Source organism: Antennarius striatus, chromosome 3 (assembly GCF_040054535.1).
Source record: "Antennarius striatus isolate MH-2024 chromosome 3, ASM4005453v1, whole genome shotgun sequence".
NCBI classification, from domain to species: Eukaryota; Metazoa; Chordata; class Actinopteri; order Lophiiformes; family Antennariidae; genus Antennarius; species Antennarius striatus.
The window spans coordinates 15,484,177-15,511,665 of NC_090778.1; the positions used below are offsets into that span (position 1 = coordinate 15,484,177).

Consider the following 27,489-nt stretch of genomic DNA (forward strand, 5'->3'; position numbering starts at 1 on the left):
GTGTTTAAAGGGTTAAAATTACCCTGATTGATCAACTAAAAGTTCTATTTTTATGTTTTTTTAGTGCTTTATTTGTTTTACATGTTAGTACATAACATCAACATTTGTATATCTCTTAATATATTTTTTGTTCTGTTAAAACAGTTCTTCGTGACAAACATCTGTTTCATTGATTGTCAAATAGCCCCTTCATCCACTGTCGTGAGTCACGGGGTGCTGGAGCTTATCCCAGCTGACTGAGGGAGTGAGGCAGGGTACACTCCAAGAATGACGCCAGTGCACCGCAGAGCCACACGTAAACAGACAACCATGCACGCACACACATAGTCACACCTATGGGAAATTTGGTATCATCAATTCACCTAAGCTGCATGTTTTTGGAGGTGGAAGGAAACCTCAGGAGAACATGCAAATTCCTCACAGAGTGGGACTCAAACCGGGAACTGCCTTGCTGTGCGGCAACAGCACTAAGCAAAAAAGCACAAAAACCTATGAATGTCTATACTGGCATTAGCCTAATGCCTATCGGTATAACAAAATGTTAATATCAATAATAATCAATAAATCAATAATAAGTGATATCTAAATGTTTATAATCTCACAGTTGCTTGTCTCATGTTGTTTTTCCCCACATGGTATAGGCTTACCACTTTTTCCTTGAATAAAAATCGACACTTGATGTATTGTTTATCTGTAAATCTCCAATAATTCAACAGTCAGAAAAAGTATAAGGAAAATTTTTTTATTGTTTCACTCTTCATATCTGTACAAATACCATCGAACTTTGTATGTACATATTACATTTACATAAAAAATACAAAACTATATAGCCATAACAGGTTTTTTCCTCTTGTGATGTTTTAAAATAAAAATGCATTCTGAAAAAAATGTCTAATGTGTCAGTACTGCAATAGGTTAGTCCTATTTTAGGTTTGCAAGAGCAATATGGAGCACATTGGCAAGACACAAATGTTAATGGCACATTGTTTACGAAATAATCAAGTATTGTCCAAAACTTACCTCTGCTATAATGTAGTGAGACAAAAGACATACTATTGAATTTCGTCTAAAGTTCTCATCTCTGTGGAATCAAATCTTAAGGGCTAAATCTGAAGAATATCCAAAAAATAAGAAAAACACATGGCTCTTTTTTTTCTTCCATTTTATCACTGCTGTGTTGCAACTTTTACATTGTTTTGCAAAACCACTGAGAGAATCCCTTTGGTCATGAGTTGTAAACAAACCAGAAACACTTCTGTACATAAAATGATTGATATATTCCCAATAAATAAACACACAGCCTAAACATGCATTTAACTATGTGTGACATAAACATCTGTGATAGAGATTTGACAGAAACAAGCAGATTTTTACAGCTCAGGGAATGCAATTTACAGCTTGTAGAGGACTTATACTTACATGGTCACATGAAATAAATAACACTGCTTCTCTTTGGACAAATATATCTCTTCATGATAAAAAAAAGAAAGAAAGTAACAACAGAAAGGCGGTGAGTGGTAACACAATATATCATGGTAGATAAGTAAGCCTGACATTGTAAATGTATAAATTATAAAACACAAGTATAAATAAACATCTAGCAGACTGAACTATATGTATACTTCCTTTTCGGTAAAAAATAAATAAGCATACACATAATGTACAGTATGGACATGATTCCTTGCCCTAGGACTGTTCCCCAAGTGATGGGATCCTATCCATCCAGTATAGAAGATAAATGGACATAGGCCATGTAGTCTGAGTCCTCATCCTCCTCAACCTCCTCCTGGTCTTCTGTAATTGCTAAGTGGGAGAATATATGGTAGCTGTTGTATGAATATGGACCACAACAGCAGAGAATATCACTGAAAACAGCCATTGGCACACAGCCTCTCCCTTTTTGTTAAATATGTTGCAAGTTTATGTGTGTGTGTGTGTGTGTGTGTGTGTGTGTGTGTGTGTGTGTGTGTGTGTGTGTGTGTGTGTGTGTGTGTGTGTGTGTGTGTGTGTGTGTGTGTGTGTGTGTGTGTGTGTGTGTGTGCGTGCATGTTTAGCATAAGCAATTGTTGTGGCATTCCCAATTTATGCAACTTCTATTTACATAATCTAAAATCTAACAAGTCATGACTGCTACAAAGTGGAATGAAGGTGAAAAGTGATTTTTGGGAGGTTAGGGAGGTCACAAGTTTGGGGGTGGGGGGTGCGGGTGGGGGGTACAGGGTATTGATGGTTCCAGTGGTTCAGGCCTCTTTTGGGCAGATTCCTGAAAGCAGACACACATAACACACATGCTCTGGTTTTCGCAAATGTTGTGCATCTTAGTCTCTGGCTGAAACATAGAGGGAGGGAGGACTTAGCCACAGCCTGGCTTTAGCAAACAGGTCAGAGAGCATCAACATAGTTATGAGGTATTTTCTTTTTACACAAGAGATTTAAATTGGACACATAAAAAAAAGCACACAAGGAAAAGAAGGAGTGACAAAACAAAAAAAAAAAGCTGTCCCTCATTCATCCAAATTAATTTGTCATTTCTAGTTCATACCTTGTTAGAAAAATTCACTTTAAATACAAGAATAGTGAGCTGATGTGTCTTCACTTATTTGTAATGATGAGATGAGACATAAGAGAGCGTGGTTTTCTACAAGCTTCTTATACTCCCACACACTGTGAATTATCACATTTATAATGAGCTCATGAGGTGATCATAAAAGTGGTCCCTTGGATTCCAATGCATACCTTAGTTACATCACATTACGGTACTCAGTCAGGAAAAAGAAACTCACAAGGACATACTCTTCATGGAATGTAAATTTGAATAATCTGAGACGTTATTGTTCAGGTTGATAGTTTACCCACAGATCTGTGAGCGCATGAATGGCTCGACAGATAAGTAGTCACGTTTGAAACGCTACCAATGTTATAATCACCTTATGTAAATCATATGAGTACAAGTACTCTCTTCTTATTTACATGTTGACAGTGTGGTGTCACAAGACAAGACACAGTGCAGTTCGAATTGATTGATTACAGCCAAAAGTAAAGAAAAAAATAAAGAAAAATAATTTAAAAAATAATGTGGCAATGGAATTTACAAGAAGGGGAAATGTGATCACTGTCATAAAATAAACCACAACTGTTTAAAAAAAAACAAACTGCATTTGTTAACTGCAAATTTAAGGGAATATGCTCCTGCAGATCACTGCCGTTACCCAAAATGCAAGTTGACTTAAATATCAGGATTGTTCCACTGCAAACAAAATAGTCTCTTTTATTGAATAAACGGGTTTGATTAATGAAATAAGCGTTTCCCAGTCTCTTCGTCTGCTATTTGACTTGATGATTTTTCTTCAAATTTTGTCAATTCGTTTTGCAGAACAATTGAAACAAAAATAATAATAAAAAATGACAACAACAAGAACACAAAAACGAAATCCAGCAACAGAGACAACATCATGCAAGTTTGTCTAGTCCCGAGTCCGCTCTGCTTGCTTTAGCTGGGCTTGGTGGTCAGGTGGTGTGACTTGGGTGCGAGTTAGGGGAAAGTTGGGACGAGGGTAGAAGAAGGGAGTGAAGGGGGGGGGGGGGCACTCAGGGGAGGCTTTTGATTGGAAAAAAACTGGAATATTGTCTTTTTCTTAGAGATGGAGGAGGGTGCTTGGTATAATTTTTTTTAATACTTTGCTGCTGTTGTTTACTTACAGTTGCAAGATCCTGAATGCTTGACCTCCATCAGCATCCCCATAGAACAAGCAGCTTGTTTCATGGCACATTCACTGGGATACGTGGTGTTGTCGCTGGCGCACACCGCCTCATCTGTCCTGCTCTCTGGACAGGTCTCATCACACAGCGAACAGCGGCCTCGACTCATCCGAGCATCCCACAGACACTTTTTCCCACCACTGCACTGGATGTCCTCACACGACTTCGCCTCTAGAAGGAAAGGCAATGAAATCAGCTCAGGGGAGATGTTTGATTTGCATGTCCTATATGTTTTTGAACAGGATCAGATGATCAGAGAAGTGAGTTATGGATAAAAACTGAATTGCGTTCTATGATTTTGGCTCTTGATTGTCTGTGTGTGGAGGGGAAAGGGGGGGGGTCACGTTTACTTTAGCACTTTTATGACTACAGTACTTAGATTGGCTGCTTTCTGAGTAAGAATCCATCTGACTCACATATTAACTTGAAGCATGTCTTCATGGCCTCCAGCACTCCCCTGTTTCACTCCCTTTCTTGCTCCCCCTTTCCTTCCCCTTTTCCCATATGGGATAGTGCTGCCAACATCAGGAAATAATAAGATCTCTATCATTTCTTGAGCAAACACAAGCAACTACCAAACACACTCTCTTTAAGACCCCCTTGTCAATGGAATGTTGGCAAAAATGAACATTGAATTGTTGGCCAGGAAGAAAATTCACTCAAACGATATTCAGTGACTGGAGGCACTCTCTCAGAGTAAGGTCTCACACTCCTGCTCCTCTAGTTTCACACTTACTGATGCATTTCCCCTCGTATGCCACCCCAATAGATCTCCCAAGGAGACAGGTAGCTCTTCTCAGGTGACAAGCGCTGGCATAGATGATCCCATCGTTTCCACACAGGTACTGCTCAGGTGACGTCACTTCGGGGCAAATCCTGTTACACGTCACACAATACGCGTTATTTGTCTGGTCCACGACGCATGTGGAGCTGCCAGGGCACAAGACGTCACGGCACGTTTCTGTCGAGACAAAGACATTTGGAGATTTGCGTAAAACAACATATAAAATACAGGAAAACCAAAGGAAAAAAACGTGAATTACTGACGCTACTTATCAAATCGACTTACTCTTGCACTTTCCCTGATACTGCACGTCCAGGTCGGGGTGGCCTTTGCATTTTGCCTTCAGCAGGGCGCATTCGTCTTTATAGGTCTTTCCATCGGTGCCGCAGACAGGTCCCTTCCACGTGATGTTGGAGCAGTCTGGAGCGCACACGCAGCGCGGCTTACTTCTTCGGTTCATCTTGCACCTCTTGCCAGGCCCACAGTCAACGTTATCGCAGGATTCTACAATTTTAAAAAAAGTCGGTATTATTGAGTGCTGGTGAGGATTTTGGCCTTTTACGTGAAATTTTTTTTATAAAGCGTGTAAAATTCATGTGAGTTCATTTACACATTTTGGTGTGCGTAAACCGGGGAATCGCGATGTTTAAACAAAACAAAAACAAAACGAAATCATTCATAATGTGTATTGTGAGAAAAATGAAGGAAGTGAGTGCACCTCCACCTTTGCAAGGTATACAATTGGGGGCTCCGCCATTGAAGATCATCCACCTAAATAACGTGCTGTTGGGGACGTCTTCCTCGGTCCAGGACGTCCCCAACCTTCCACTCCGACAGCATTCCTCTCTGCTCATCCCGGGCATGTAGAGCACTTGGCACCTCCCGTTCTTCCCCTGCTGCAGCCAACAGTTCCCAGCTGTAAACAGATGAACAGAAAAAAAAAAAAAAAAAAGCTCGAATGTCACATGTTGGACGTTTGAAGCCGCTGACCCAGACGCACCAGACAAACACGCAGCCCGTATTATCCGAGACACTCCCTCTCCTCCCTCTCGCAGCATTTTGCCCGATTTTTTTTTTTTTTTTTTTTTGGCGCGACTATTAACACTTGTCTGTCCCATTTAGTGACTGACAATCCTGATAATGAAGCAACAATTAAAAAAGTTAAAAGAATATTTAGAAGGGGTGGTTTTTTTCCCCCCCAGAGAGCCTCCGTTATCACTGCACATGAAAGTGGAGTGTCTAGACAGCGTATCAGCCAATCTCTGCAGAAAACCACGGTCTTACGCTAAACACAGCGCCGTCTCCAACGCCTCAGAACAATATCCCAGAAATGCACCCACCAGACAGTGTCTCGCTGAATAACACAGCATAAACATAAAAACCTTCAAAACAGAACTGTTCATCTTCAAATATTTTTGATCAAAACGACAGGAGAATATCTCACCCGACAAAGACATATGATATTGCGCGCTCACGAACTGCTATGTTCAACCAGAAAATGGTAGGTAGGTACAAAAGTGTCCAGTTGTATTAATTTAATTATTGTTAAAGATGTAAAATTGGAGGGGGGAAAAAAAATTGTGGACAATGTTGAATTGGTGTGTGAACAAAAATATAGCAGGCCTATAAATTAACATTTGGATAATCTGAAGTTTTTTCTGAGGCTTGAAGACATTATTGTCACATTTTAAACGCTCATACAAAAAGCATCAGAATATGATCGGGTATTTTAGAAAGTTGAGGCTGCGGAGTAAGTGTGTGCGCCTTGCGACAACTCCAAACTCGCCATATAGACTCACTTTGAAGTGACCCATTTGGCACCTGTTTTATGGACGCTTTACGCACGCACTGTCTGATGCAGAGTTTTGTTAAGAGGGAAAAAGATACATTGACTTTGAAAAGTTTCTTGGTTACAACAAGTATTCGACAGTAGAATGAGATCTGACGTTGACAGCATTGGAAGTTTAAAAAAAACAACAACAACAAAAAAAGGAAGGAATAATATCTAACTGAAGGGAAGAGCTTACCTTGAACTTTTTGATGTTCCATGAGGTGACAAAGCCATATGAAGAGGAGGAAAATACCGGAGTGAAGGTGGTGTTTCAGCATCCCAAACATGATGGAGAGGCAAAGTGAACTACGTATTTGACACAGGCAGCGCAAAAGTAATCTGCTTACGGTGGCAGTGTTGAATAAGTGTCAGTCTGAGAATGCAGCCTCTCTTTTTAAATCTATAAGGGGTCTGGGGTTGACTGTCTCTGGTGGGCGGGCTCCTCTTCTGTGGGGGTGGGGAGATTTTTTTTTTTTTTTTTTTTTTTTCGTACCAAAGTTCTTTCAATCCCAATCAGGTGACATCGTTCCAAACAACTTTCTCTCACCAATATAGGAAAAGAATATGAACACATGCCATAATTATTTATTATAAGTAATCTTCAGTTTTAGAAAGCGAGCAAAAACACATCAATAAGAATAAAGTTCGTTTTTGATTCATTTATTAACGGCCTTTATTGTTGTTTAATCAACCGTATCTACTTGTTTATGAGATGTAAAGGTTGCTCCTTGGTGGCAACACGTATTTTTTCCACCAACTGCAGACAAAAGTGTAAATTTGATGAGAGTTGTCTTTTGGAATACCTCCGAGCCCATATAATAATAGAATTCATAGTAACCCGCAGCCGCGCTGCTAATATTAGAACAGACAGTTGTTTGGGTTTCTCTCCCGGGTCAAGCTTTTAAATATAATCAAACCTGTTTGAGAGGCTTCAGAATGAGGAACAGGGTGTTACGTTTCATTGAATGAAACACACACGCACACGCACACGCACACGCACCCTGCTCATTGACGCACACAGGCTGAACTCCCACAGAAGTCCTTGCGCGACCTCTTCAGCGGAACTCTGGTTACAGACCGTCCTCCGGAGCAGAGCGCACCGCGTCTGCTGCGTGAATCAGACACCACGGAGTTAATGATCTGCCCGACAGGAACAGGACGCAGTCCTCCGTCATTCTAACGCGTTTCATCTTAGGATGGCCGTAATTATCTAACAAAACTTGACAGGTTGTTTTTAGTGAGCCAAGAATTTGTCCAATTTCACAATAACTGACTGAACAAGGCCCTTAAAATGTTTTCATTTCATGTGAGACATCCCATGACCCGCAAGACGGATAAAGACAAAACGATTACGTGTTGTCTTCAAGATGAATGAATGAATGAATGAAGGAACGAATGCATGAATGAATGAGACAAAACAAAAGCTGCAGATGATCTGTAAAGATGGAGTGTGCGTGCCTTTACGCTTAGACGTTATCATGATATTAAGAAGTGCTGCAGAGACATGTCAGTATTTCAGAACGCAGGTAGTATTTCATGTACTAAAAAATCTGAAAATATTCACTTGGTGTTGATTTTGGCAAACAATTCAGTAGAGTGTGACTTGTGAGATTAGAGCCCTCCAAAAGTTTCCAAAACATTTTCTGACAGGAGGGTACATTTCTTCCCGGATGTATTAAGTTTGAATTCCTAGGTGTTGTCCAGAAGTCACAAGCAGAGGGATAACCACTGCTGTCTCTCATGGGCTCAATTAGGTTCATATGGAGTCATGCAGAAAATGACACATAATGACCAAAGCTTCTTGAAATTCAAAGTAAAAGATCACTGTCATTGTCCAGATGTCATTAGCTGCACACACTCCACAGAGATTTATTTGACTTTAATTTGAAACAAATGTTCCACAATAAATGACAAAATATCTGGCTGCAGCAGTGTGTGACCTTACCTACTCCTGACAACTGTGAACATGTGAAACACAATGTGTGGGTTTTTATTATCAAATGCAATAAATGTACAACTCAGGACCGGACGTCCTGCATACCATTCCAGGAAAAGAAAAGCAGTTACCTTGGCTTAAAGCCCAGGTATATGATGATACAGGTGCACAAAGGCCAAAATCTGTTCAACATTTTTCTATACCATCATTGTTTTAATTATTTACAACAACTTTACAGGAATTTGTGAGCAATCATGCAGGGTCTGTTGTTTGGCTTTAAATGTCAGTCATGTGCAGGAATTCCTAGAGGAATGAATTTACAAGAGCTTTTCACTATATCTTATTTCATCAACGATTTCCACACAGATCCCTGTACACATATACATAGAACCCAGAGGCTATTTCACAACACTGTAGTGCATGAGTAACTGAAACAGAACGATCAGTCGTTTATCAAATCTATATAACCCCTGCAACAAGGAAAGCTCAAACCTCAGCCTCCCAAAAAAGTATGCTACTTATTAGAGAAAAATATCATATTTCCTATCACCAGATCCAAAGAAATGAATTCTAAAGACTCTGCTGGGTGCAGTAGTTGGCTTGTTTGATAGTAAAACAGTCAGAAACACATTCCAAAATAGTCCCAGGACATAGTAACCTAACTGTTGAGAACATATCTGTCCGAAATGTCAGAGGAAATGAATCAAATTTGAGGGCAAACTAAAAATTGGTCATGATGTTTGGAGAGAAGTTGTCCAGGTTGTTTGCAGGGACAGCATTTCTAATAGTGAAAAACCAAGGGGGGAAAAGAGATGCACAATCCAAAATAGGTCATAAATAGTGATGTATTAGTTAGTAGTGGAGTGTTAAGGTGATCAACAGAGCAGGGAGAAAACCATCAACAGTACCAATGTGAGCTCTACATCATGCTGCCATCTTGTGGCAAGACTATGTCAATGCACATCAACTCCTAGGATTAGCGTCTCACAAGCTCCCATTACAAATAAAATAAAAGTTCAGAAGGAGGAAATTTAAGGAATAAATCAATCAGTATTTACACTGCATGTTTCGTTGATATGGGGTAATGTGTCCTAATACCATACAGGTAAACTTAATTGGAGCATTTTACAATCAGGTATTAAAAATGTTGGAGCACCTAAAATACAAAAAAAGTTAAAACTATTTTTTTTCCATCTCTGACAAAAGTGAATCTTCTGGCTTTGAACTGTATGTTGGACAAAAGATAAAACATCACCTGAAAACTTTGTCATGCATTTTAAAACCATTTGAACCACAGTATTAATAAATTATGAAAATATCTTTAGTATTTCTTTCTGAAGATAATGCGTAGTTCCATACATAAACAGTATGTTGTCAAAGTACTGACAATTTGTGCTACTACTGGTAAAAATAAAAATAAAATAAATTCAATATCACATGTACCATCAATAATCTCAACTCTTTACATAATTAAGACTCAATAAGAAAGATCATAATCATATATTACAGTATAAACAACACAAGCAAAACAAAAGTCATGTCAGACTTCACACTTTCCAGTGTAGGTATTCCTCCTGTGTGCATCTACACTACTGTTATGAACAGTTTTAATGCAAGAACAGCCCTGAGTTCCAGACGAGGCAGTAATAGAAAGAAGAGACTGACCAGCTACACTCAGTCTAAAGAGATGTAAAAAGCTCAGGATTTTGACAAATGAGCTGTGTTCATATCTACATGTATGATTCCTGCCTGATGTGTGGCCTTTGAGGCCACAACTGAATCCAATGCCATTTAAGGCCTAAAGATTTAAGGATTACTGTTCTGGGAAATATTACTAATATTTAGTTTCTTTAAACTCAGTGCATAGCAACAAACAGTGTGCAGTTAACAAAGCTAAAACCTAAATAATTACAATGGTCCTTTGTAAAATCCTTTGTAAAGACTGAATCCCAGTTATTCACAAATTGAACAGCTGTCATTTCATTAAAGTGACAAATTTTCTGTAGTTTGTTTGCACGTTACAAGAACCAGTGACAAGTACCGGTGTACACACAAAAAAATAATCCAGTAAGAAGAGAAAGCTGCTGGTTTTCTCTCACATCACAGAACTTCATCGACGTGTGCATGGCTCTGCCCGTCGTCATCGGCCTCTCTCTGGAGCTGCTGGTATTTTCTCTTGAAAAACCCAAACTGGAAAAAGAGCTTCCACTATTATTGCCATAATACATTAATAAATGGTATTTTTTCATTAGATCTACAAATACTACTGGGACATAGACTGCATTCTGTTCTAAAATAAATGAAACACAGTCAGGTGTAGCCAGAATTTACCTTCCACAGCAGTCCAACAACCAGAGCCAGCAAGAGCAGTCCACCGATGATGCTGCCAACTATCACACCCACGGGGACCTCACCTTTCTCTCCAGGTTTACTGATTGTCAGCGTCACCTACAGGCCAGAAAGGGTAACTACAGGCTTTCTCTGACTGATAGAGCTTGATGTACAAACAACCACGTCGACAACCATTAAATTAAAATTGATTTAATTTAATTTTAATTTAATTTTATACTGTTATATATATTATTTATTTATTTATTTTTTATACTGTTTTATATTTTAATTCAATTTTATACTGTTTAGATTTTATTTTATACTGTTTATATTTTAATACTGTAATATTTTTAAATTTTATACTGTTTATATTTTAGTTATAGTTTAGTATATAAGTCCTGTTAGTGCTGCATGTGCCTGTCTGTTAGTGTAATGTATGTCTTGTGGTATGTCCTGTGATGTCAATGTTTCCTTTTCTCCTGGTGTTTATCCAGTATTTATTCGTTATGTAATGCCTGAGCAGTGGATATGTACAATTTCCTCCGGGATTAATAAAATATCTATCTATCTATCTATCTATCTATCTATCTATCTATCTATCTATCTATCTATCTATCTATCTATCTATCTATCTATCTATCTATCTATCTATCTATCTATCTATCTATCTATCTATCTATCTATCTATCTATCTATCTATCTATCTATCTATCTATCTATCTATCTATCTATCTATCTATCTATCTATCTACATAAACCGAATCTGAGTCAAACCATGAATAATGTCAGATATTTGCTGTATTTCCTATGAAAATATTTCTAAAGTTCACCACAGACTGCTCGACAAAAAGACTTAAATAATGCTGCAAGTTACAGATGAAATATTCAGCATCTGTTCTTTCTGTACTTTCTTAACACAAGTCACAAAACCTATAAAGAAAAGTTCTGAGAAGTGATCTCACCGGTAAACGTTTGAGGCCGATGATGACCAGCTCAGGGTTGGATGTCTCAACATCAACGCTGGAAATCAGTTCAACACTCTGATAGGTGGCCTATCATAATCAGAGACACCAGCAACATCAAAAAGGTTGCGGGGATAAAAGAACACAACAGAAGTCTGAAATGAAGGAGTAAAATATTTACCGAAATAAAGGTGCCACTCCAGATTCTCATTTTAACTTTCACATAGGAGTCGCTCTTAACATCAATGTCTTTGAGGATGCATTTGATTTGTCTGCAGTTCGCACTCTTGCAGTCCTGTTAGTTTAAAACAGGAAGCCAAGGGGGAAAATTACACTCTGCTTAAAAGCTGCTTTGTGTCTGGGTAATTTAGGGTTAGGGTTCCACTATTAGATATCAATCAAAGCTAGAGCTGCTGTTTCGTAAAGTAAAGGGACAGTACAGACCAGTTTGTCTATGCCTCGGAGGCTCTCCTCAGAGAATGACTCCTCATGGACCTTCACCCCGATTTTTAGAGGATCAACCAGACCGCTGGAATCACAGCTGATAGATCCTCCCTACAAATGGAAAAGTTTCTCATCACTTTCTGTATGGACACCAAGTTAGTTATGAAATATGTGGTGGGTGTTACGGAATGGTTTGACCACCATCAGAACTGGGACCTTAGTCATAGTTCATTCATAGTTTAGACATTGGCATCAGGTCACCACCACTTTCTATCCCATTGGTTTCACTCTGTACATGTATACAGAGTTGTTTAAAAGTCTGCAATGCTTTAATAATAAGTTCTGATTTCAAGAACAACAGACATTTCTGCAGTGAAGGAGTTTTGCAGGTCTTTAAAGCTGAGCACCCCACCTGTGTCTCCACGCTGGTCACGTAGAAGATCTGGTTTCCACCTTTAGTCGTCATTGGCAGAGCAATGGTCATATATAGGAGGCTGACAGGGAAATTACCTGTTGAAACCTTTAAATACAATTTTATTTAATGGACATGTTTTATAATCCACCAAATGACAAATTAGATATTTTCAGAGACAAACTAATTTATTTCACCTTTACTGTGAAGTTAAACTCTGGGCCAATATCATCCAGAGTTTTAACCATTTCTACCACTGGGACTGTCGCATCTGCCACGTAGAAGTTGATATTTGACTGCCTAGGACAAAAAAATTATAAAAATTAAAATTTGCCACCATTACATAGTACAAGATTTAACGGAGAGATGATGTCAAAATAAAATTACCAAGATAGAACAACCCCTGCATCATATAGAACAGGAATGGATATGTCCACCTTGTTGTCCGCAGGTCTTTCCTCTTTACTGTCGCTGTAAGAAATAACTGTCACATGTCAGAAATCTGTAATAAGAGTCACAAATTCTCAAAGTCAGGTTTTCATAATCAGCTCACCTCTTGGCCTCAAACTTCACTGTGGCTTGCTTTTGTAGCTGATTAAAATTGTAATCAAAGTTGATTTTAAATTTCATCTAGAATAAAATGACAAAAGGTTAAATAAATTATAATAAAGTCACTTCAATGAATAGTTAGACAAATAAAATTAGTAATCAAATCTTTGCACAAGCTCACATGACATGAGCGTTACTCTTACCTCTTCACCGTTCGTTAGTGCTGGGTATCCCACTTGGCAAGTGACAGTTTGAGTTTGTATTGAGGTGCATTTCACTCCCTCTGTCTACAAGGAGTCATTCAGAAGAGTCCACAATTGTTATTGGGCTTGATTGCATTAATAATCCTGCAAAATTCTAAATTCATTGATGACTTTACAACATCATGTTAATGCAAACAGCTTGCAGTCGAGCCTTTGTCACTCACAGGAGGAAACACTGATGAGTAGTAGAGGTTGCTGGAGTAGGTGACCAACACCTGAGTGTTGTACGCATTCTCCTTCTTGTTCTTCACAATAACCTCAAACGACAGTTCTTGGTTGTTAGTGCTGATCAGAGCAGGAGCAGAGCTGCAACACAAAATCTGACATTACTGCACTCTGTGTGCGTTGCAAATTAACAAGAATCAATAAATCGTCATGGACTGACGAGACAAAGGGGTAGCAGTCAGGGATGTTTTCATTGTTTCAGTGTGGGTGTTTTATTCACGTTGTGTAAAGATTATTGGCTTTCTTGACATACTGTACATACAAGTGCAGTGTTGTGCAACTACCCCAGCAGTGACATTCCTGCAGACGTTATTTCTAGTCAACCTTTGAGCCTTTTTATTGACGGTGGGTTAGTTTAAAAAGGGAGCGGTCATTTGGATTAGCTGTGTAAAGGCATGGTGGCGACACAACCTGTCCTACATATACAGTAGATGTACAAACAATATTTAAATATCCCAAAAATGTTATCCAATTTAAAAAGTGTCAGATGATTTCTGTGAAGTTCCTCTTCGCATCCCTTTATTTGAATTAATTCACTCAGGATACATCACTCACACTTTCTACAGTCTGACCCAAACTTTTATGAGCTATTAAATTTCTGTGTGAACTGCATAAAGTTTAACTGGTGCAGCTACTATTAATTATGACAGCTTCTTAAAACAGAGAAGAAAGACAATAGTTCAATGGTTGTTTGGTGTTACCCGTGCATGACACCAAAAACCAGACTACCCGTAACCCTAACCCTGACATTCACATAAAAACACTTCTTTTTTCTGTTGTAGAAATGTGAAAGCTATACTGTGCTTTTCATGCTAGACAAAACCAGGTCAGTACAGCCTCTAGAGGTGCTAGAGGAGCTGCGCCACAGTCCAGGTTTACAATATGTTGTACTCTATCAATGGACTGTATCTGTGTCACAAAGAGTTTTATTTCTTTGACTTTGAAAATCCAGGAAAAAAAATCAACAGTTTAAATTCAATCAGGGTTTGACGCACGTAGCTACATCTTTTTTCCACAAAGCTTAACCCACCTCCAACCAATGAGAAAGACACAAAAAAAATCTATATAAATAACTTCTGTTATGGCAGGTGGAAGGTATATTTTTGTACTCTAAGGCCTCTTCTGACACTGTGGACGGTTTGTACCAGACATCTTACATCATGTTCACTCGAGCCTCTCACCTGGATCCCTTTGTGTCTGTCTTCACACTCAGGACCAAATCACTCACACACACCTCGTCAGACCCACAGTCTTTTGTGAAAGGGTTCTGCAACAACAACAACAGAGCTCAAGTCCTCTTATTGTCCAAAGGCTGTGTTTTCAAGAGAATATTTTTCTAAAGGGCAAACATATGGAAAAACCTTCTAGAAAATACAATGAATCACATTTAACTGCTTTAGGGGGATTTAAATATTGTTACTGTGAAATCAGAGAGTGTGTCATCTAAGTTGTGTGACTCAGATGAAGACTATAATCATCACAACACAACGCACACACACACGCACACGCCATGAAATTTTACAACATCTGCAAAATAACAATTACCCCTGGTCTTCTGCAACTTCCTGTTTTCAGTCTGAGTCTTAATGTAAAAAAACTGAAGTGTTCACTGATGCATCATGGGTTGTAATTGCCACTTACAAAGAACTCCCAGGCACTTGTAGAAAACATGTCGAGAACAGGGTTCGCCTCTGCATTCTGCTGCTCAATTTCCACTTTTAGACTGAGGGAATTAACAAAGTCTGGTGCCTCCTGTTGAAGGAACCACATACAGACAGAACAGGCAATCATTTTCAGAGGAGTTTGGAGAAAAAAAACATAAAGCAACGTCCAAGCCATAACAAAATGAGCTCCTCACATAAAACCAAACACCATTCTGATGACATCACCCTGAAATCACAGACACGAGAGAGATCATTGTCATTCTTTACCTGAACGTAGACCTGGTAGTCCTGACACACAGGTGTCGATTGTATCTTTGCCTTTTCTGTCAGGAACCGTTCGTTGTTTTTAGAGAACAGTCCTCTGGACGTCACTCGTGATGCTTGTAAGTCAGCATCCAAGGTCAAGGTGTAGGATATATCTGAAAGAAATGAAGTAATATTGCATAAGAATAGCCACACCCTGAAGCCTATCTGCTTTTATCATCTCTTTTACTCGACACAGGACTATAATATACTAAATAAACAGCGTGCTACATTGATGAAGACTTGACCTGCAGCCAATAGACCAGTTAGAAGCAGTGCAGGTTTAAAGCACTGTTAAAACAGTTCATTCATATTTTATACATAGAATTACACATAAGTGTTATAGATCATCTCAAACAACACTCAACAACACAGTGAAGAAGTAGTTTTCAGTAACAGGAAGCCTAACAGTTAGTCGATCAGGTTTACCAATGGGACCAACAGGGGGCGTCGGCCTGAATTCAGCACTGAAGCAGAGATTGGTGTTAAAGCACGTAAGCTTGCGTCCATTAATGTCACACAATTTGTTGAAAATGTTGATTTTATTGGGGTTGAAAGACACTTCAGCGCTGACTGATGCTACACCTCTGGACCTGAAAACCAAGCACAATTTGAGTAATTAACAGCTCTGTCAATTTACATAAAATGGAATTACTTATATTAAATAATCACAGTTTATTTACTATTATTCACGTTATAGATCATAAATTATGTGACAGTTCAACTCACCAGAGCTGCACTACTTTGCCGTAAGCACCAATGGAGATGTCAGGGAGTGTGTCATCATTCAGATCTTTGTTGCTATCTAGGGACCTTCCAAAATACTGCAACTGAGGATCCAGTTTAGAGCCAAGGATTCTCTGAAGATCAGCAATGATTATCACTATTAGACAGTTTTATGGACTATATGAATATCCAAAAGCTGTTTGAGTCGATCCACTGGACGTTAAGAAAGTTCTTGAAGACGATTCGTCTCTCATCCAAGAGACTTCAGTTGAACTGAAGAAGTCTCTTGGATGAGAGACGAAACGCGTTCAACAACTTTCTTAACGCCCAGTGGATCGACTCAAACAGCTTGTGGATAACCATGACCTGGATGACTGAGAACCTACACAGACATGGACTGTATGAAGGAGTTCCATTCAATAAAAGACAAAAAACAAATCTTCAGACACTGAGACATGCTCCACCAGTCAGTGTGATCATTTCTAGTCACACCTGTGTGAACTGTTTCTTTAATGTGTTCTTCTTCCCGTTGTAGATGTAGATGACACCTCTTTCGTTGTCCTCCAGTGGGGCTCCAACCACAATATCGTTGAAACCATCGACATCCAGGTCAGGAACTGCAGATATGGCCATCCCAAAGCGAGCATTCTCATTTGGGGATGAGCCGCTGAGGAATCCCTGCTCATTTAGTATTCCCTTCAGATGAGTGGACACAGGAAGTGGCAAGTCAAGCTAAATGTCCTTTAAATATGAGGAAAAACTTTTAAGATCCAGGCCAGTAAAAGATGTGGCCTGGATGTCCACATCTTGTTACCTTGGTGACAGAGAAGAGGTAGACCCTGCCCTCTTCTCTCTTCATGCCATTCATAAACATGGGGGCACCGACCAGCAGGAGGTCAGTCACCCCATCCCTGTCTGTGTCCAGGGAGCATAGGACACTTCCAAAGTACGACCCAATCTGGAACAAAAATGAGTGATTTCAATTTGTTTAGGCTACACACAACATTTTTACAGTAGATCTCTGGAGAAAATGTGAAGAGGACCTTCTTTAGATATCAATATCTTTCTATGTGAGTACCTGTTTCCCTCTTTCTGAGTCAATTATAGCAGTTTGTTTCTGGGCATTGACTGTGTAGACAATAACTTGTCCAGAATGGTTGGAGCGAGGTGCACCAGCCACAAAGTATTCCATGGAGCCATCGCTCAATGTGGTGACAGAGTAACCTGGAAACCACACACAAGTTATCAGCTGACAGCTGAACTTCATTTTTACAGCATATTATATTATATTATATTATATTATATTATATTATATTATATTATATTATATTATATTATATTATATTATATTATATTATATTATATTATATTATATTATATTATATTATATTATATTAGCGGGAACCCATGGAAATTCCACGATAAAACAATAATATCTGGCTTAGGAGCTGATAGTTTGTCTGTCAGCTATGTTTATGTAAGACCTGAGGGCATCCACCCTGCTGCCTGCTTGTATTGTCAGCTCAGCCATCAGTCATCCCACACCACCATCTAAGTATTTGTTAACACCAAGACTTAAAGTACTGTAAGTATATGATACAAATAAAACAAGTGTAGAGAACAACTCTAAATGCTGACCCAGTAAGGAGCTGTGGTTCCTGTCATCAAGGGCTTCCTCAAAGGCTGAGAAAGGAAAGATGTCTATTTTGGACCCTTTCTGATGGACAACCGTCCCGCTCCAAGCGTAGGCGCCCACTGCTCCCAGCATCATCACATCCTTAAAGAGCGTATGCAAAGATGAGTTAACAGACACCGGACAAATACCACACAGGCTTTCATTTTACATGTGACAACAGATGACAACCCCAAAAGGTATCCTCTGTCTCAAGGGACGGTTAGAAGACACAACGTAAGCGATGATGCAAAAGAGTTCTCCCAGTCTCCCCAATTTTACTGTCAAATCATATTGTACCTAATGGTGCTCTACAAAAGTACCGCAATATACCAGGAAATTTTCATGAACGTGGAATTCTTTTCAAAATGATTTCAAACCCCTGTGCAAAGCTCTAGCACCTGACAGAACCTCAGTTCAGACTTTAAGATACTCCAAACTTGTCCCTCAAACAACCCAGGAAAAAAAAAATCGACACATGCAAACTTGCTTTCACAGCTCGTGAAAAGTCTTTGTCCAAGGCAGTGCTGTGTACCTGTTTGCTGGAGTAGTGAGCGCTGAATCCCACCTGGGACATCTCCATCTTGAAGTTATCTCCCCCTTTTCCAGTGCCTTTTGTGAGCAGAGCACCATGTTAGCAACACAAACACAACAGATCCAGAATCTGACAACAAAGTGCAAAATGAACTGTAAACCGAAAAAAAAAAATCTTCACATCTATCTTGGGATCTTTAGCTAGGACAGAATTCTTGTGACATGCCTGTTAAGTAAGGAGGATGAAATCTTTTCACCTTCTATGTTGAAGATGCGGTTCCCCAATGTTCCAGCAATGGTAGAGAGAGCCGCCTCCTCCGACACGTTGAAGAAGAATTTCTCTGTTGGTAAGCTGGCAATAGATTTGATTTCTTTAATCAGGTTTTCTGGGTCGATGTTGTTCCTACTGTAATAACCTAGAACCTGAGAAAATGCCACAAATTCAGGCCTGCATGTGATCACTTGACACAGTTAAATCGTCACATGCAAAATCAAACGTTGCACATCATAGCAGCACAGCGGCGCATCAGAGCATCTCTGATCTCTCCTCAAATCAGAAACATAATGAAAAGATCAATTTTTTTATATATTAACAAAGCTATCCAATGATATTCAAACGGAAGGCATTGCATCCTGAGGTTCATTCACTACCGTGTTAACTACGAGGGTAAAAAGTATGAATGACAAATGTAAGAGATTACAATATATATACACAACTACAGCCATTCTGCTTGGCTTCATTGCAATCACTAAAAAAAATCAAAGTGTGATATAAATCTTTTATCTTTGACTATTTGAGTAGTAATCTCATGACGAGTATAACTAGTTTTATAGGGCAAACTGAAAAACACATTTGCACCCACTGTCCAAACTTTTTATACCACTTATAAAGTACAAGACAGAGTGAGATTAAATGTTGGATCATTACTTACTGCAATACCAAAGCGAGTGATGCCTTGTCGTTCACATTCAGCGATAACCGTCTCTCTATAGGATTCATCGTGTGACTCCCCATCAGTGACGACCACCATCACCTTAGCAGCTCCAGGTCGACCCCCATAGGTCGGACTGAAACCCCACTGACTGATGAGAGCACACACAGCAGACAGGTTCATCTTACTTCCTGTACTTATCTTCTTTTTTTTTATTGTTGACTGTCATGTATGAATCCAAGACAGATAGACAAAGGAACATAAATAAATATCTGACTTAGCTCATACATACATAAGAGGCCACACCAACCTGGCAAATTGGATTGCATGAAACGTGTTGGTAGAGGAGCCATACATCTGTGTGATTCTGGAGGCAGCCGCCACCGCCTCATCTTTGGTTTGATACTCGTTCAGTCTGAATTCAAACTTTGGATCAACTCCATACTGGATGACGCTGACCTGGCAGGGTTAAAAAAAAAACTGGTGTTAAATAAAGTACAGACCTCAACACATTTCATGTTATAAAGGAAACATGGTGTCACCTGTGTGTTTTGCGGGCCGATGTCGAGCGACGGTATTAACTTTTGGAGGAACAATGTCATTGGTTCCCATGGATAAATGCTGTTGGAGCCATCCAAAACAATGACAATGTCCATGGGTCCTCCACACGCTGGAAATATACAAATATAATATACAATCACATGCAGTGGTAAAAGGAATCAGGTCATATCCTTCTTATTACCGCTGGAAGTGCTTATTTCCTTCCTTCACTGCAGCCAAAAGCTTAATCTGAAGTTAGCTATATCTGAAATTATTTAAAAACTTTGGATGCCTCTTTTAAATTTGATATGTCAAAACTGATTGTAATCGAATGACGTTAGTTAAGAAATTAATTTATAAATATTAAATTTCAAAAAGATCCAATAGATTATAATTCAGATGTCCAAACTTAATTTCTCATAAGCAAATTGGTCATTTACACTTTATTAACATGATAATAGACTTAATTTCTCTCGAATTCATTTAAGCCATTATAAAACGATATATAGCCTCCATTGAAAGATTATTTATTTAATTATAGATCAGAATCAGAATCCTTTGTTTATTAATGGTCAGTTAGCCTTTTTTAAGATTATAATAATCTTAATTTCTCTCTAATTAATTTAAACACGACAAACAGCTCAAAACAGCCATAACCCAGTAAAACAAGGGCAGAGCTCACTCTGAACGGCAGGAGAAAAGGCTGGTTGAGGCTGAAACAAGGGGCTAAGTTTTGAACACACTCCTGGGTAGAAGTTCTGACTGCCACACTGCTGCCCCCACACTGGACCACACACCTGCAACACAGGAACAGACAGGACATTCAATAGGAAGTCTGTCATGCCTTTAAAACAGTCCTGTGCATTCCTCTGTCTGAGTTGTAAAACTGATTGTTAATAAAAATTCTATTTGAAATTAATTTTGCAACATACATTGTGGTGGAGTGGATGTTGTGTTTGGGAGCACAATGCTCTGGCATTACTCAACACTGTAACAATCAGATTACTGACACTGACACATTTCCTTCAAGCTGAAAATACATGTTGTATGTAAATTAAAGTAGAAATGTAACCGGTTGTCAGCACATTACTGTATCATCAAAGTGGAATAAAAGCATAATCACAAGAAAGAGCTCTACCATGTATCTGAAATTACTTAGGTTAAAAACCTAAAATAAAATTGAGCACATTGTAAAATAGGGTGATTTTCTTTTGAACACACATGCAGACACACACACACCATCAAACCATCATCCTCAGTCATCTGGGTCAGAGTCAAACCCAGGGACATGTTGATATCCACACTTTTAACATCTGGAATAGTGACGAAATCTGTGGAAAAAGAAAAAAAAATTAGCTCCTAAATTAAAGTTCATAATTATAGATGAATATCATGTTGGGAATCATTCTAAACTTAACATGTGAACAAAATACAGGCTTTTCTGTGATGCATTGATATCCTTTGTAATTGAAAAGAAATAAATGTCCAGCGACATCCTGGATGTTTGAGAGTGATCTATACTTTTAGGATCTATTTATAAATTTTAAGCACATGATCAATGTTTTGGCAGAAAGGTCAAAGGTTAAACAACAACAACAACAACCCAAAAACAAAACTATGCCTACCTTGAAGATTGAGCTTTTCACAGCTGTTTTGGGAGCCTGAGACTGGACACTTATAAATATCTCCATATCTGTTTGCAGGGAAACCACTCCAAGGAGCACCAGTCAGCAGCCTGTAGAACACATCTCTCCACAATCACAACCACAATCAGCTTTCCTGGTTAGGTTTGTGCACACAAACAAGAAGTTTACTCAGGTTTAACCTGCTCTTACAGTACAAGGGGTTGGGAATTTAAGGTAACAAAAAAAAATGGAGTAAACACACACCCTGACAATTCTGTATAGGCTTTTACACAATTAATCACTTTCAGGAAATTGCAATAATTCAGCAGAAATCCCAAGGAGTTGGTGTCAGCAGAGAATCAGTATTTGTACTTTAATGTTAGGTTAATGACATTTCTGGACATCCGACTATGGGAAGGAATTTGTCGACCCCCACCCACACCAGCACAAGGTTGTGACACTACATGAGATAAGGCATTGAGGTAAGTAAGGCAACAAATCTGAGTTTGTTCCAGCCCATAACAGTGTGCTTTTCCCACATCAATAAATATGGCTCAGTATTTAAACGCATCAGTCTTCCTTATAAGTCATATGTCAGAAACAGGATGTGTCAGCGTTTCCTCTTGCACATCACTAGCTCTACTATCAGACGCCCTACACTTCCTACAGTTGCATGTAAACAGGACACTCCTCCAGACAGTGAGTTTCTACATGAACCTGACTCAGAGGACACAACATCTAGGAATCACTGAGTTCAGTTACTCTTTGACTAAAAACTACTAACAGGTTGGGCAACATCTTCGAAGTTGAAAAACTCAAGGGTTTATTTGTAACACACAAACACTCACCAGGAGTCATTTCTATACTCAGGATGGTTTTTATTAGTCACTATCAACTTCAGCAGAGCTTCTGATCATTCTTAGTAGTTTATCTCTCATCAGTGTTTTCTTACGTACAGTCATGGGTGTATTTTATTCACCAATGGTTATATGTTACAATGTTGACTGTCTTGTAAATGAGGGAGAATGGAGGATTCCTCTTGTTCAAGTCCGATGTGACTAACAGTCTGCAGCCAGGCTGGTGATTAGGTCAGCCTTTACTAAGGTGCACTGATGTTTTAATCAGTCATTTATTTAATCGTTGTGTGTAGGGTCACAATAGGGTTGGAGCCTATGACAGTCTATCCCAGCTGACAGAGTCACTGATTCACCTCTAATGCATCAGTAGGTGGTGGAAAAGTCCCTGGTCCACAGAAAAGTCCCTAGTGTACAGAAAAGTTTCTGGTCCACAGGTGATTTTCAATCCAAGGATTTTCTTGCTGGGGGGCAACAGTGGCAACCTCTCCATTTGTTACCACTCCTCCACCTTGACTGGTGTTTAAAGGTACAAGACAATGCACACATTAGCGTTACTATGCTAACATGTGCAAATTTCACTAAACACTACAAATGTGAACTTCATGACATTTTGACCAACATCAGGGGACGTTTACAGAGTAAAATGCAAACTTATGAAACATCTTTGGGATGAGGTATATAATTTTTTTTCTTATGCACACGACACTTTGTATCTCTTGAGAAAGCATCTATCTAGACTGATCTCAGTGAAACATGTTGGGCACCTTGTAGGAACTGGAACCTGATCTGTGGTGGTGTTCAGACTTGTGCTGGCAAAGGTGTATCTACATGCAGTAAAATGTTGATGTTCTCTGTAAGATACTCAGAAAAATCCCCCTCTCCTTTACTGCAATTGAAAGGATTTACAAATAAATTTGAAATAAATATAGGATTAATTTTGACAAAAAGCAGTGCAGACCAAGCCTAGAAAATAAAATATGACAAACAAAAGCTGACAATAGTGAGTAGAAGCTCACATAACAGAAGCTGCTCTTCTTCCTTCCAGTGAAATCAATCAGTCTGTAGTTAATTTCATACCATTTGCCTTCATAGTTTGTTGCTTGTTGGACTGTGTAGCCAAACTCCTCCATTGATGGTCCGTTGAAAATCTTAGCACCTGCAGTGCCAACGTTGAAGGATTGTGACTGCCAGATTCTGTCAGCTAGTGAAGAGCGAAGATGAGGGTTTATAACAACAACACATACAGTAACTCTTTACCAGCAACAACAACCATTTCAAAGCTACTGTAAATTCTACCAGAAAAGATTTTATTATCATTATTTCTACATTTGTATGTCTAGAAGTCTATCAGGATACCTGACTTTCCCCCTTTCAGCAGTGGGTTATAACAGTGGTGGCTGAATAACAGGAGTTAAAGAAACCACATCAGCTTGAGTCATGAAAGTACAGTACATCAACTCCCAAAAAATTAAAACTTCACAATACATGGAGACATGAACCAGGAAGTGTATTGCATTAATCAATAGTGTTCACCCCAGACCAATGTGTTTCTGCAAGCACCTTTAAACACAAAACTTTGAACCCCCTCAGGACATGGAATTTGCCTGGCTGCGAGTGAGTCTGGCTGCAGCAACAGTCCCACAAGCCCATACAGGCAGAGCTCAGATATAAGCCTTTACCCCGTGAACCAGAAGGCAAGAGGAATGTGGATGAATTCTAGGTCCAAGAACTCTGTAACTAGGCTCCTGCCACGCCTGTTTACCTGCAGCACATAGTGGCACTTTGCCTCCACTTGAGTCTCTGCAAATCCCATAACATACTGATATTTCCTTTTATCTCTGAAATGGAAAATGTACATCCAGGAGAATAATTAAAGATGCCGGCTGCTTGAAAGCCTCCACAGGTTATACTCTCTATACTGTTTCTCCAATACAAAGTATGTAATGCACAGCAAAAAAAAGAGCCCTCCTTTAAATGCATGTGCATTAATTATGGGTCATGCTTTTGGATGAAGTGAAACCTGTTTGAAAACAGCAACACTGTTCAGGTGGAGTCATTCAGAAAAACCGCCTGTGGAGCATGCACCCTTCCGTTGCTCTTTACATTTATTAAAGAAAGACAAGAAATGGAATAAATCATCAGTTATAAAATTGGAATGAATGACTATAAAAACGTGAACAACTCTAATCTGCTTTTAAAAACTGGAATAAAAGTCTCGCTATTCTAGAAAATGTAGATCTTTTTACTCGATGGGTGAGGCGATAAGGTTGGAAACAAGAGGATCAAAGTCCAAAAACGAGTTCGTTACTTACTAATGACGAGTAAAAAGAATAATATATCCCCATGGAAGAAAGCCATTGTCGTCTTTATGCCATTTGCAGTTAAATGAAGCTGCCGCACTTGTCAAATTTGAGGCTGCGCTGCGCTCGGAGTCTGTAGTGACGCACTGGTTTGACGCAACGGATGGAGTTCCTAAATATGGTCTTCTACCCCCCCCCCCCCTGTCTTACCCCATCCCGCAGGAAACTACGTGTTGTGAAAGTGTGTGAAGTAAGGCGTGTAATAAATCGGACTGATTGTAGATGTGCGGGCTGAGTCCAGAGAGCAGGAAATGAGTCTGACACGGATGAGCGTCACTTCAAGTCGTTCTATACGTGATGGATCAAAACCAATGTGGACATGGGCTGCAGCTTGGAGCAGTGTCATGTTCAAATAAACAGAAAATAAGGGAGCATATCAATATGATAAATCAAGTATTGAAATGCTTGATCCAAACCCTGATCCAGTGTGAATCGGTACCAACCAGATTAAAGCTGAAACCATAGAATGTCTATTAGATCTGGTCCAAACACTGATTTTCCCTCCTGGAAAACACTGATATAAGAGCTTCACTTGTGTCGGGCTCTAAAGGCTGGAAAGTTAGTTGGCAGGACGGTATGAGTTGAAAGACAACATTGTCCTCAAGAGATTTCCTTAAGAGTGACTGTTTTTTAGGGGGAAAGAAGAGCTGGTCCCTTATCCAGACAGTCATGTCACAGCTTTTCAATATCATCATGAAAGAAAGACTACATTACTTTATACAATAGAAGTGTGACCCAGCCTTTTGGAAACTTCTACAATGTATTCTAGGGGGCATCTGGAGGAAAAGATAACCTTGATGACATCATTTCAGCTACAGATTTTACACAGAAAGCCTGCATTGTGAAGCAGGGCTGTGGAATTCCAAAGATGTGGGCAAAAGGGAAAGATCCTTTTGTGTGCATCATGACAAATGTAGGATCCAGTGTTCCTATTTTGAGTAAAGGACAGGATGATGCTGAGTTTTACAAACTTTTGAAAATGAAACCTGGTACCAGTCACAGAGTTCCACTGGGAGGCAAACCCACTGTTCTTCACAGTAAAAAAAAAAAGTGTTTAAATAAAAAGTCATCAACGTCCTTTAAAAGAAAACCCAAATCAACAAACTGGATTAAAGAACAATAGTATAAAAACAGTTTTACCCAAAAAACGCTGGCGGCAGAAATGAGCAAAGGGGCGTGGCTTCTGTAGCTCAGTTCTTATTGGACATGACGACAACAAGTTGGGAACGTGACGTCACTCAGCTGCGAAGCGCAGTTCTTCATGTAAAAATGTATTAATATCGACAACAAACTATGCACTATTATGAAAATCTTTGTCTTTTCAGCATCGTTTCATAAAGTTTATCCCTTTACTCGTCTTCATTTCATTTTATTTAATTTAATTTCAGTGGTATTTCAAATCCTTTCATTCAATAAACAACAATAATTTAAATTAGATTAAAGTAGTCTATAATGAAAACAATTTTATATTTACTTCATTTTATCATTGCCTTTCTTTCAGCGATATCAATGATGCTTATAGTGCTGGTACCTTTTCTCACTTCTTTTTTTTAAACTAATTTTTTCCTATTGTGTGTGGGATTGCTTGACAAATCTAAATTAAGAGAAGTTTGGTTCTTGGTGTGAGGGCTGAGAGATGTGAATGAAATAGTTATACATCAGAAGTAATAAAATCCAAAGAAGGGATGAATGAATAAACTGATTACTACACCTTATGTTGTGTTTAATTGTACATGTCCTGATGCTGCTATATGTTGAAAGCTGTCAGATGTTCGGTCTTCATCTTTACCAGCTCCCACACTTGTCTTTAAACAGTCTTGAACATCTGTTCCAGATGTTCAGAATTCTTAATACACTTGGGACGTAACTCACTCAACCAGTGGCGAAGCAGATGAATAATCCCTTCCACTCAGGATTTCTGTGTAATTCCAGTGAAGAGCTGGAAAATTCCCTAAGAGATATATTTAACATTTATGTGTTAGTGACATTGATCAATCCTCAGTGAAGGTTTGTCTTCATTCTGGGAACAGAACTTTTCACTTCTCGTAAAGGTGGGAAGTTAATAACACAAGGAAAACAATACCCATTATATTTACTTGAAAACAATACTGTCCATTCAGTAATTAATTTCTCGATGATCTGCTCCAAAAGATTAAGACGACTCACATTGTTAAGTTGTACTGAACAATCTGAGGAAGAATTTTGAAAGGGAACAGCCCTGTGCTCAGTTCATACTGTACACAATAGAGCATTGAAGACCCCACAGAGAAGAATAATGGAAGTTTAAATTCAATCTGGATGTTTGGAGTCCATTTACAACCACACACAAGCCATGGTCATATATATACAAGTGGTTATGTTCTGTATTTATTCACTTAACTTGATATTTATGTATAGCAGATATTCATGTTTTGTGTCAACTGCACTCATTTTCTGGGATTACCATTATATTGTAGACATCATTCACCATGGAAACAATAAATTAAAAGACCCCATTCCACTGTGTAAATAGTACTGTACTTAAAATAAAACACCATTTCAAAAACCTAAGACTGTTTTTAAACACTATAAAACCTGATTCTCTGAGCACATGTCCACAGATACACCCCCACATAGAAAAACTAAACTTTGTTAGTGCTGTTGTTATTAATTTCTGTGTTTTAACTCACATTATGTTTCTAATCCAAATTGACACACAGGACTCTGGACGAGCTGGCTGCAGCATGGAGCTAAAGCCTCTGTTACAGCCGTTTGCTGACCAGTGGGAATTTGAGGCTGCT

At 39.0% G+C, this 27,489-nt stretch overlaps 2 protein-coding genes across 7 annotated transcripts; both read right to left on the bottom strand.

Moving 5' to 3' along the window:
* Nucleotides 1-726: 726 nt before the first annotated feature.
* On the bottom strand, nt 727-7,237 carry fsta (follistatin a). Of its 4 annotated transcripts, none has more exons than XM_068311492.1 (6): nt 6,571-7,233; nt 5,262-5,459; nt 4,829-5,047; nt 4,496-4,720; nt 3,700-3,930; nt 727-1,803 (listed from the first exon to the last, which is right to left on the bottom strand). In XM_068311492.1, the coding sequence occupies exons 1-6, from the start codon at nt 6,659-6,661 to the stop codon at nt 1,715-1,717; spliced, it is 1,053 nt and encodes a 350-aa protein (XP_068167593.1). In that variant the 5' UTR covers nt 6,662-7,233; the 3' UTR covers nt 727-1,714. The 4 variants fall into 4 exon arrangements, with proteins under 4 accessions (XP_068167593.1, XP_068167594.1, XP_068167595.1 ...); XM_068311493.1 differs by having other exon boundaries at nt 5,268-5,459; nt 6,571-7,230; XM_068311494.1 differs by having other exon boundaries at nt 727-3,930; nt 5,268-5,459; nt 6,571-7,231.
* A 1,064-nt stretch (nt 7,238-8,301) lies between these two features.
* On the bottom strand, nt 8,302-27,489 carry itga2.2 (integrin, alpha 2 (CD49B, alpha 2 subunit of VLA-2 receptor), tandem duplicate 2). 3 transcript variants are annotated; one of them, XM_068310233.1, is made up of 30 exons: nt 27,379-27,489; nt 23,427-23,550; nt 21,493-21,602; nt 21,107-21,198; nt 20,550-20,664; nt 19,870-19,997; nt 19,638-19,786; nt 19,328-19,478; nt 18,653-18,818; nt 18,397-18,473; nt 17,828-17,966; nt 17,268-17,413; nt 17,004-17,147; nt 16,682-16,885; nt 16,193-16,323; nt 15,893-16,056; nt 15,428-15,579; nt 15,138-15,248; nt 14,678-14,763; nt 13,436-13,577; nt 13,212-13,295; nt 13,013-13,089; nt 12,847-12,930; nt 12,657-12,759; nt 12,460-12,567; nt 12,048-12,158; nt 11,785-11,898; nt 11,604-11,693; nt 10,642-10,758; nt 8,302-10,500 (listed from the first exon to the last, which is right to left on the bottom strand). In XM_068310233.1, the coding sequence occupies exons 2-30, from the start codon at nt 23,477-23,479 to the stop codon at nt 10,411-10,413; spliced, it is 3,438 nt and encodes a 1,145-aa protein (XP_068166334.1). In that variant the 5' UTR covers nt 23,480-23,550; nt 27,379-27,489; the 3' UTR covers nt 8,302-10,410. The 3 variants fall into 3 exon arrangements, with proteins under 3 accessions (XP_068166334.1, XP_068166333.1, XP_068166336.1); XM_068310232.1 differs by lacking the exon at nt 27,379-27,489 and adding an exon at nt 24,662-24,792; XM_068310235.1 differs by lacking the exon at nt 27,379-27,489 and adding an exon at nt 24,662-24,686 and having other exon boundaries at nt 23,366-23,550.

Coding starts and splice junctions, on each gene's coding strand:
- fsta (XM_068311492.1), bottom strand. CDS start 6,661: ATGTTTGGGATGCTGAAACACCACCTTCACTCCGGTATTTTCCTCCTC. Junction 4,721..4,828: donor GTATCAGGGAAAGTGCAAGA/GTAAGTCGATTT, acceptor TTGTCTCGACAG/AAACGTGCCGTGACGTCTTG. Junction 1,804..3,699: donor GCATTCAGGATCTTGCAACT/GTAAGTAAACAA, acceptor TCTCCCACTTAG/CAATTACAGAAGACCAGGAG.
- itga2.2 (XM_068310232.1), bottom strand. CDS start 24,707: ATGGCTTTCTTCCATGGGGATATATTATTCTTTTTACTCGTCATTA. Junction 15,580..15,892: donor GCCCCCTGTTGGTCCCATTG/GTAAACCTGATC, acceptor CATTTCTTTCAG/ATATATCCTACACCTTGACC. Junction 12,568..12,656: donor AGTTTAACTTCACAGTAAAG/GTGAAATAAATT, acceptor TTGTATTTAAAG/GTTTCAACAGGTAATTTCCC.